The 9,281-nt window shown below is 68.2% G+C and overlaps 4 protein-coding genes across 4 annotated transcripts in view; 3 read left to right on the forward strand and 1 right to left on the reverse strand.

Moving 5' to 3' along the window:
• The window catches only part of CHLNCDRAFT_144326 (hypothetical protein), a gene marked incomplete at both ends in the record, with an annotated part of 2,236 nt that extends 1,318 nt beyond the window's left edge, over window positions 1-918 (reverse strand). The window contains 3 exons of the mRNA XM_005848845.1: window positions 171-339; window positions 478-553; window positions 704-918. Of these exons, the coding sequence (XP_005848907.1) occupies window positions 171-339; window positions 478-553; window positions 704-918 (460 nt within the window). The remainder of the gene's footprint in view (window positions 1-170; window positions 340-477; window positions 554-703) is intronic.
• Window positions 919-1,307: 389 nt separating this feature from the next.
• Window positions 1,308-2,811, forward strand: CHLNCDRAFT_144327 (hypothetical protein; the record flags this gene model as incomplete). The annotated part of the gene is made up of 6 exons (XM_005848633.1): window positions 1,308-1,387; window positions 1,567-1,688; window positions 1,738-1,895; window positions 2,066-2,316; window positions 2,505-2,552; window positions 2,742-2,811. The coding sequence occupies 6 exons, from the start codon at window positions 1,308-1,310 to the stop codon at window positions 2,809-2,811; spliced, it is 729 nt and encodes a 242-aa protein (XP_005848695.1).
• Window positions 2,812-3,489: 678 nt separating this feature from the next.
• On the forward strand, window positions 3,490-3,805 carry CHLNCDRAFT_144328 (expressed protein; the record flags this gene model as incomplete). The annotated part of the gene is made up of 2 exons (XM_005848634.1): window positions 3,490-3,520; window positions 3,618-3,805. The coding sequence occupies 2 exons, from the start codon at window positions 3,490-3,492 to the stop codon at window positions 3,803-3,805; spliced, it is 219 nt and encodes a 72-aa protein (XP_005848696.1).
• A 2,022-nt stretch (window positions 3,806-5,827) lies between these two features.
• The window catches only part of CHLNCDRAFT_144329 (hypothetical protein), a gene marked incomplete at both ends in the record, with an annotated part of 4,273 nt that continues 819 nt past the window's right edge, over window positions 5,828-9,281 (forward strand). The window contains 10 exons of the mRNA XM_005848635.1: window positions 5,828-5,985; window positions 6,149-6,260; window positions 6,487-6,599; window positions 6,810-6,917; window positions 7,107-7,246; window positions 7,380-7,415; window positions 7,685-7,782; window positions 8,008-8,067; window positions 8,324-8,401; window positions 8,763-9,233. Coding sequence (XP_005848697.1) covers window positions 5,828-5,985; window positions 6,149-6,260; window positions 6,487-6,599; window positions 6,810-6,917; window positions 7,107-7,246; window positions 7,380-7,415; window positions 7,685-7,782; window positions 8,008-8,067; window positions 8,324-8,401; window positions 8,763-9,233 — 1,374 coding nt within the window. The remainder of the gene's footprint in view (window positions 5,986-6,148; window positions 6,261-6,486; window positions 6,600-6,809; window positions 6,918-7,106; window positions 7,247-7,379; window positions 7,416-7,684; window positions 7,783-8,007; window positions 8,068-8,323; window positions 8,402-8,762; window positions 9,234-9,281) is intronic.

Below are 9,281 nucleotides of genomic sequence, written 5' to 3' on the forward strand. Positions count from 1 at the left end.
GAGGGAGGGAGGGGAGGGAGGGAGGTCTTCAGCACTTCCCTGCCTTGCCAAAGCTCCCGGGAGCGTGCGGACACACTGGCCAGAAAGGGCCTGGCAACGTCACAGAGCAGAGGGCAGGCCCCACAGTCCCCCACCACTTGAACCCCACGCAAAAGCGCTGCTGCCGCCACCACGCCGCAGGCGCACCTGGTACAGCGGCTCCAGCGCGGCGTGGAACAGGCGCCAGCAGGCCTCCTCCACGCCCGCCGGCAGGCTGCCCAGACGCACGTGCTGCTGCTGCTGCTGCTGCTGCTGGGGCGGCGGCAGCAGGGCGCGCGCCTCTGCAGGCAGCGCAGAGGCCTGCGGCGGGGAGGCAGTGGCATTCAGCAGCGGCGGGGTGGCACACTCGCCTCGCAACCTCCCTCCCAAGACGGCCAGGGCTGTGATGCAACGGCATGTGCGGGGGCTGCGCCAATTTGACAAGGCGGCGGCCGCCACCTGGCAGGACTGGCTACAGAAGAGGCCAAAGGCTTTGACGTGGAACTGGAAGCCTGGGGTGGTGGCCTGCGCCCACCTGCATGCATGGGTGGATGGGCGCGCGCTGTGGGGCAGGGGAAAGGGAAGGGCAGCGAGGCGGCCTGGTGCTGCCGCAGCGTGGGGCGCCCAGTCCACCGCGAGAACTGGTGCGGGTGAGGCTGTGGCGCTCCCGGGCGTGCAGGCGCACCGCTTGGTGACGTCGGGCCGCGGGATGGCGTAGGTGCTGGTGTCCACTTCCACGCACCCAAAGTGGCGGCTGTAGTGGCGCAGCTTGTCCTCGCTGCCGCGCACGCCGGGCGGGTAGAAGCGGCCGCACCGCACCAGCGACGCGTCGCTCCAGCCGCACGTGCCGTGCACCACCACGGGGGCCCCTGGGGGAGGCGCGGGCGACGGGGGCGGCATGGCGGTGGCTGGGCGCGAGGGTGTGTGGAGGGGTGGCACCTGTGGCGGTGGCGCCGGGGCAACGGCGGCGGCGGGCCCGTCGGCAAGCATGGCAGGCTCAGGAGGGAGTTATCAGATTGGTTAGAGACAAGATATAGGGTAGCACGCGAGCGCCTGAGCTTAGTGCTGCGAGTGTGAGCGGGGTTCAAAACGCAAAGGCCTGCCTATGCTGCGGCCCTGGCAATTGCATTTGTAATAGCGTGACCTGCTTTCTCACAGCAAAGGAGGCGAGGAGCCCCTCGTGCTGTGCTGGCGGTCCAGCCAACCCGGTGTAGACCCCATATGCCAGGCTTGCAACCCAATTGGAGGCTCCCGGGCAGTCAGGCAAGATTCTGGGAGCGGGTTTGGAGATGGAGCCGCACTGCAGGGTCTGCCACGAAACGGAGAGCGGCCCCCGAGGCCTGCAAGACATACTGGTGTCCCCCTGTCAGTGCAGGGGCACCGTAGAGCACATACATCTCAGGCAAGCAGCGCGGCAGGGGGCGGGGCCGGCCTGAAGTCAACCCGCCGAGGCAGTGGCGGCGGCGACGCTGCATTGATGCAGTGGAAGTTCTTCCCACCCCCTTCCCATCCCCACCTCCCCCCCACCCCCGCTCGCCCTCCCCGCAGCTGCCTGCACAACTGGCAGCTGCACAAGGCGCTAGCGCTGCGGGACGCCGCCCGCTGCGAGGTGTGCGGCCAGCCGTACCGCGTGCCCGCCGACGCGTGGCGCGCCTATGCGGCGGCCGGCTGTCAACTCCTTTCCCCTTGTCCCTTCCCCCTCGCCCCCGTCCCCCGCAGGCGAGTCTGGCGCGGCGTGCGCCAAGGCGCTGGCCCCGGGCGGCACGCTGGTGGTGTACGGCGCCATGAGCCACCAGCCCGTCACCATCCCGCCCGGCCTGCTGATCTTCAATGACATCCGCCTGCGCGGCTTCTGGCTGACGGGGGGGTACGCAAAGGTGGGCGGGCGCCTGCGGGCGGGGCAGGGAAGCGCCTGGCAGGGGGGGGCATGCGGCAGGGGGCGCAAGGGAGGGGGCGGCCTGGCCGGGGGTCAGGGGTCGTGGGCGTGGCAGGCGGCGTGGCGGGGGCGGGGGTGGTGGGTGCCGGCCCCGCACCGGCTGCACCCCAGGGCTGCTGGCGGGGGGTGCCCTGCTGGCTGGCCGGCCGGCCACACGACGCTGCCGCACCTGGCCCCTGGCTGTCGGGAACTGCCACGGCTGGCGGGGCGGCACCGGCTGGCCTGGCACGCGACTTTGGCGACGCATCCCACCCGCCGCTGCGCGACGTGGCGGTGCAGATGAAGGATGGGTGGCGGGCCAAGGAGCAGCTGGTGGACCATGTGTGCGCCCTGTTCCGAACAAAGGTCATCAGGCCGTGCAGGTGAATGTGTGTGTGGGGGGGGGGGGGGGCTGGCCCGCCCGCCGCCTGGCCGGGGGAGCACGGGCCGGCTGCTGCTGGGGCACGCCCAGAGGCAGGCGGGCGAGCTCCTTCAAGAGCAGGGGAGTGCAGCGCACCGCTCATGCCCATACCTGCCCCCGACGCTGGCCCTTGCCTGCCCCTCCCCGCAGTGTGGACTGCCTGCCGCTGGATCAGTGGCAGGAGGCGCTGAAGAGAGTGTGAGTGACCCCCGCTGCGCCAGCTCATGCGTGGTGTGGCGTCGGCCAGCGCTGTGCCACCCGCAGCAAGGCTGCTGGGCTGAGCAGCCGAGGGGGGCCGCATGCGTGGGGCACCCTGCGCTGGCGCTGGTGCTCAACTGCGCCTTTTGCCCGCCCCTCCTTCCCTCTCCTTCCCTCTCTACCTTGCAGAGCATCAGACTTCAGGGCAGGCAAGGTGCTGCTCACATCCTATGCGCCCGACGAGGTCAGGGCCGAGTGAGCCGTGCCTGGCGGGCTGGGACCAACAGGCTGGAAATCCTGCCAGTGAAGGTGTTCACTGCCAGTGGACAGTGTGCGCGCCTGGGCGGCACAGGCTGCGCTGGGCACGCAGCATGTATCATGAGCGAGCGCGTTTTCATTTCCAGGGCGGCAGGCATTCCTGCCTGTGATGGCCCATCTTGTATGCTTGATATCTGCATTGATTTTGAGAGTGTTTCACCCAGGGCATGCCCTCTGGGGCAGTGGCCGTGCAAAATGTGCCAGCACCGACAGTGCAGCTGCCGCTGCTGGCGCCGCCGCTTGCGCCGCCGCCAGGGGGCCAAGGTGCGGTGGGCGGATTGGTGGCCTTCGGACCTTCCCATGGGCACCAAGACCGCATTTAAACCCGTTCACGAGAGCTGAATCTGCTGGCGCAGGGATTTTGTTTCTACCATCTGGCAAAACGTGCCGCGCCCCCAACAACACGTGCTACCCTTTTTGGCCGCGGGCGCCGGCCGTTCTCCCATCTATTCCACTTCTGCCCTCGATCAGCCACCCACACACTTGATCACGCGCTCCCAGCCCGTTCCGATACCACCTCCCCTCGGACCAGCCAAACCCGATGTCCCACTCCTGTGCGCAGCGGCGGCTTGCGACCCTTGCGTCGCACTTCTGCGAGACCGCACCTCAGAGTGAGTCCATGACGCGGGCGGCGGGCCCTGGGGTCGCACGTGGGGGGCAGCTCTCAATCCACCCGCCGCCACCCCTTGCATGGCCTGGTGCCGACCCCCCCTGCCCGCCGCACCCTCCGTTTCTTGCCACCCGCAGGCAGGTCCGCGGCCCCGCTGACGCTGCAGCCCACCTGCGGAGGGACTCATGCCGGCGACTGGGTCTATGCTGTGAAGCGCGACCACGACCCTGTGGTGGCGGCACCCTGGGCCTACCAGAAGCAGGCAGTGGCGCCCCGCCCAGCCAAGCAGCCGCTTGCCGTTGACATGCCGGTGCCGCACCTCTAAGGCACCTCTAAGCACCGCATGCGGCAGCCCCAGGACCCACCCCGCCCACGTGCGCACGGCTTTTGCCGGAACGCGCCGGGTGGCGGGACTTGGCGGCGCGCCCCCCCAACGCCCGCCCACCCAACGTATCTCATTCCAGCAATGCAGGACATCTGACTCCTTCAGCAACACTTGCCCGCATGAGGACGCACCTCCCCAGTTTTCGTGCCACCCGCTTGCCCGCCGCAGCGGCGGACGCGCCGCTGCCGCCATCCAATGATCCTCAATGCCTCTATGACCGCCCCTTTCTTCTACCTTTCGAGTGCTTTGTTTGCCGCCTCCAGTGCTTCAGTTGCACCCTACTCTACCCTCCCGTTCCTGCACCCTCCTCTTGAGACGTTTGCCACATACCATGAGTGACTGCTTCTCACCTCCTCATTGCCCCTCGCGTGCCTCGTTTCCCTCCCGCCGACTGCCGTGCGCCCTGATGTTTCTGTCGTGTGACGGCTGGCCCCGTTTGGCCGTCTTTATTTTTGTCCGCGTCACTTTGCCTGCCCTGCCGTGCGAGCCATACACGAGTGCTGCCCTTCCCGAGCGCAGCTGAGCTGAGGCTCCCCCTTGACGATGTCACACCCTGTCGGTGCCCACCCTGTCGGCCGTTTTTGATGAGCGCACTATTGCTTCCTCGGTTGAGAATTGAGAATTGGTTGATTGATTCCTTGGTAACTCTTGTGACACACACACACAAGCAAACAGCCAAGGGGCACAAGGGTGAGTCGCTTAGCGACGGATGGTTGCAACCAAAGGCCGCAGGTCCAGAAACAGCAGGTTGAGCCTGCGCCTGATTCTACAGCGTGCTAATTCAATGATGAATGGCGGCAGCCTCAGGAATCGGGAGGTTGCAACCCTACAGCTTGTGTGGGCTTACAGTCTGGTTTCAGCAAGAACAAGCTTGCAGCACAGACTTTGTTGTTCGAGCAAGGAGGGATGAAGCAGTAGAACAACAGGCAGGACAGGCCAACTGACAGGTCACCGAGCGTTTAGTGTGTGAGCGGGCAGGCAGTACTGCATGTCGTGGAGCAGGTGTGGTGCGGTAAGAGCAAAGGGGGTGGACATGAGAGTGGGGGTTCAGGGCGGGACTGCAGGCAGCGCAACGGTGGCGGTCAGCCAGCGCTGGTGACAGGCGGCAGCAAAGGCGGCGAGGCGGCACGGTTTCTGGCGGAGGAAGCGGTGGGGAGGATGGGGCTCAGCAAACAGGTCAGGAAAGTTGAGGCGCAGCGGGGCGTAAAGGGGGCAGGTGAGCAGCATGTGGGGGGCATCTTCAATGCCGTCGTGGCAGTGGGGGCAGACTCGCTGCTCTCGGGGGCGCCGCGTCCAGCGGCCGGTCTCTTCCGCGCCCCAATGCGACCCGGTGCGCAGCTGCGCCAGCGCCTCGCGGTCCTGCCTGCCTGCCGCCGCGCGTACATGCACAGGCGGGCGTGGGCGCTGGAGCACGTATAAGGGTGTGCTTATCTCCCCCACACAGTCAGCGTGATAAAGAATGCTGAGCTGTTGCACTGCCTCGCTCCCTCACCAGGACGCCTCTAGTGTGCAGAAAGGGGGCAGGTCGCCCAGTGTCAGAAGGGGACAGGTGGGGGCAGCGGTGCCGTCGGACCCTTGAGTTCCCCGGCAGACTTCTGATGATCCTGATCGTGGAGAGTGATCCAGCGCTTCGATGGAGCCATGTGGTGGCCGGCTACTGCCACGGGGCAATTTGCCCTGCTGATGACAAACCCCTGAGCAAGCGCCCCCTACAATCTGACTGGTTTCCAGTGCTTGTGATGCCGCCAGTCGTATCGCTGAGCCGCTGCTACGCGTCGAATCCAGTGCACGGTGCCTCATCGCCTTGGCCCCGCCGGAGGGCCCTGCGACACTCATTGCCCCGCCTGCAGCCCCCAGTACAGCTCATCTGAGGCGCCTGGCGCCGCGCCGCGAGCCCCGTGACGGTGCGAGAGCCCCGGCGGCGGCGCGCGGCACCCGGCGACTCGGCGCCTGCCTGCAGCCATGGGCTTCAAGAGCTTTCTGAAGGGCAGCAAGGAGAAGCCCAAGCTGCTGATTGGCGGGGGGGCAGAGCTGGAGCTTCCCAAGCACTTCCGCCTGCTTCGCAAGCTGGGGCATGGCTCCTTTGCCACCGTGTGGGTGCCACCGGCGGCCGCCGCCATGTGCTGCAAACGAGCGGGCACGCATGTTTGATTGTTTAGCCTCCCTCTCTTGCCTCTGATGTTTACTTGCGCCAGCACCCTGCTGGGCCAGCCACCACTCCCAGCCGGCCTCTGCCGGCCCCCAGCCCACCTTCCTGCCTGCTGCCGCCGCTGGCGTATGCAGGTACGAGGCGGAGCGGCTGACTGACGGCCAGCGGTACGCCCTCAAGGTCACCGAGCTGCGGGCGCTGAGCCAGCTGGACAAGGCGGCGGTGGTGGAGGAGATCCGGCTGCTGGTGGGCCCGCGTGTTTGCCTGCTGGCCGGCCATGCAGCCGGCTGCGCCGCTGCCGCCGCCTTGCTGCACACATGCTGAGCCAGGCAGGCAGGCAGGCGGGCACCCAGGCCTCCCCTACCCTCCCTCACGAACGCATCTCCCACCGCTGCCCGCACCCCCTCCACCCAATTGACCCACCCGACCGGCACCTCCCCAGCCTCCCCACACATCCCCTGCCTCCCACCAGGCCTCCCTGTCCCACCCCAACATCATTTCCTACTACGAAGCCTTCTGCGACCACGACAAGCTGTGCGTGGTGACGGAGCTGGTGGCGGGCGGCGACCTGGGCTCGTTCGTCGCGTGAGCGGGGCGGGGCCAGGGGGTGGGTGGTGGCAGGGAGCGCAGGCCGGCGTGTGGTGGATGAATCGACGGCTGCAGGCAGCAGAGGCGGCAGACGGCTGTTCTGATGTGCCTGGTGGCGCCGCGGGCGCCTGCTGCGACCGCTCGCGAGGCCGTGCCCACCCACGCGCCTCCCCCTGCCGCCTGCCGCCTGCGCCTGGCCCCGTGCAGCAAGCTGCGGCAGGACGAGGGGCTCCTGTGGGAGCGCGAGGTGTGGGCCTACTTCCTGCAGGTGGCGCTGGGGGTGCAGTACCTGCACCACAACCACGTGCTGCACAGGTGGGCACATGTGGGCATTCATTGATTTTGTTTTTTTCTTTCTTTTCTCGCCCGAACATCCTGTGGTGCATGTGTGCCTGTGCCCCAACCCCACACGCCCCTGCCTCCTCGCCCTGCCACCGCCTCCTGCCCCGCTAGGCCTGAACCGTCCCTCCCTGCCCGCCGCGGCCGCCTCGCCCCCCGCCGCAGGGACCTCAAGCCGCAGAACATCATGCTGACGCGGAAGGGCGGGGCGGGGCTGCTGAAAATCGCGGACTTGGGGGTCAGCGCTGAGCTGGCGCTGGTGTTCACCAACATACAGATCGGCACCCCGCACTACATGGCGCCGGGTGAGGCCGGTGCCTGTTGGTATGCTGCTCTCCGGCTCCACCCAGCCTTCCAGCCCGCCTGCCTGCCTGCCTACCTGAGTTGAGCGTCAGCTGGTGAGCGCTGCCTGCCTGGCTGGGCCCGGCCTGAGTGCAGAGATGTGGAACCGCCAGGCTTACTCCTACTCAGCAGGTGGGAGGGTGGGTGGAGGTGGTGGGAGGGGTGGGGGAGCAACCGGGGGCAGAGGCACGTGTGTGCACCCTGGAGGGCCCACCTTGCCCAGAGCATGCTCCCGAGCAGATGGGTAACCAGCAGAGACAGCAGCCGCAGCGTTTGGGGGCCTTGGGGGCCCCCGGGTTGCCGGGTGGCCAGACGCCTTGACCCTGCACCTCATCAGCAGATGCTGTGTCCCTTCTGCGTCCTTGCCCCACCCTACCTTCCATTGCGCCCCTGCCCCGCAGACATCTGGGCGCTGGGCTGCATCCTGCACGAGCTCTGCACCCTGCGCCCCACCTTTCTGAGCGACAGCACGCGCACGGAGGAGGACATCAAGCAGCGGGTGGGCTGGAGAGGCGGCGGGTGCGGGTTGCTTGGGCGGCACGCCTGTCTGGGTGACCGGCATGCCAAAGCGTAGGTCGCCATTTGTTCCTCGGGCGCCTGCCGAGGTGTCCCCCATGGCTGCACCACCACCACCACCACCACCCCTGCCACCACTACCCCCGCCACATGCAAACAGACACACACGCTGACAGGCGCACACCCGGCTGCGCTGGGCGCGGTGCAGGTGCTGGCAGGGCGGTACGATCCCATCCCCGCCCGCTTCTCGCTGGACCTGTCCCGCCTGGTGGCCCTCATGCTGCGCAGGGACCCAAAGGAGGCAAGCAGGCCACCGGCCGACCCTGCCGCCGCCGCAGCCCGCCGCTCCGCTGCCACCCGCCGTTCCGCACCACCCGCCGTTCCATGCCCTGATTTGCTGCTGCAAGCTGCTGCGCCCTGCCACGCCCTCCTGCTCGCCGCTCCCCCTGCCCTGCCCACTCACCTTCCCGCCGCTCTCCCTCCTCCTCGGGTCCCCTCCTCCTCCCCCTCGCTGCATCCCGCAGCGCCCCACCATCGACGAGATCATGGGCATGCCCGAGGTGCGCTCCAAGCTGGGCTACCTGCCGCAGGAGCTGCGGGACGTGGCAGCGGCGGCCGACGGCAGCGGGCACCAGGAGCGGGGCAGGCTGCGGGAGAGCCATTCCTTGGAGGCAAGCTTGCTTGCTTTCTTCCTTGCTTTCTTCCTTGCTTTTCTCCTTGCTTTCTTCCTTGCTTTCTTTTCTCGTTCTTGCCTGCTTCCTTGCCTGCTTGCTTGCCCGCTTGCTTGCCTGCTTGCTTGCTTGCTTGCGCTTGCTGTGTTTGGTGTGGTGTATTGGCGGTGAGGAGGCGAGACAGGGGCAGGGCCGGAACGGGGCGCGCGGGGCTGCAAGCGTTGGTGCGCTCCAGCCCTTGCCCGGCTCACCCGCCCCATGCCCTCTTGCCCCCCGCCCGCCCGCCTGCCAGTGGCAGCTTCCGGAGGAGGGTGACGACATGCGGCGCATGAACTGCCTCATGCCGCGCCCTCGCTACGCCACCGGCGGCGGTGTGGCCGACCTGCTGTGCCGCTCGGGAGGCACCCCACCCCTCCGCCGCTCATTCAGTTCGCCAGACATCGAGCGCCTGGCCGCCGCAGCCGCGGCAGCGGCAGGGGAGGGCGGCGGCGGAAGCGGTAGCGGCGGCGAGAGCGGAGGGCAGCGGGCGGCAGGTGGCGCCCGCGTGGGCAGCCCCCCGCGCCCCCGCTCCGCCGCCGGCCTCCTGGGCCAGCCTCCGGCTGACGACGGCAGCAGCGAGGGCAGCGGCGGCGGCTCCGACGGCGGCGACGGCTTTGCCAACGGCGGCGGCGGGGTAGGTGTGCACTACCGGCCGGGCAGCAGCCTGGGCAGCCTGGGTCTGGAGGAAGGCGAGGAGGCACGCCTCCGGCGCCGCTCCATCATGGTGGGAGAGCTGATGCACCGGCTGCAGCAGGAGCAGGAGGAGGCGGGG

The sequence above is a fragment of the Chlorella variabilis genome (genome assembly GCF_000147415.1).
Source record: "Chlorella variabilis unplaced genomic scaffold CHLNCscaffold_7, whole genome shotgun sequence".
Classification (NCBI taxonomy): domain Eukaryota; kingdom Viridiplantae; phylum Chlorophyta; class Trebouxiophyceae; order Chlorellales; family Chlorellaceae; genus Chlorella; species Chlorella variabilis.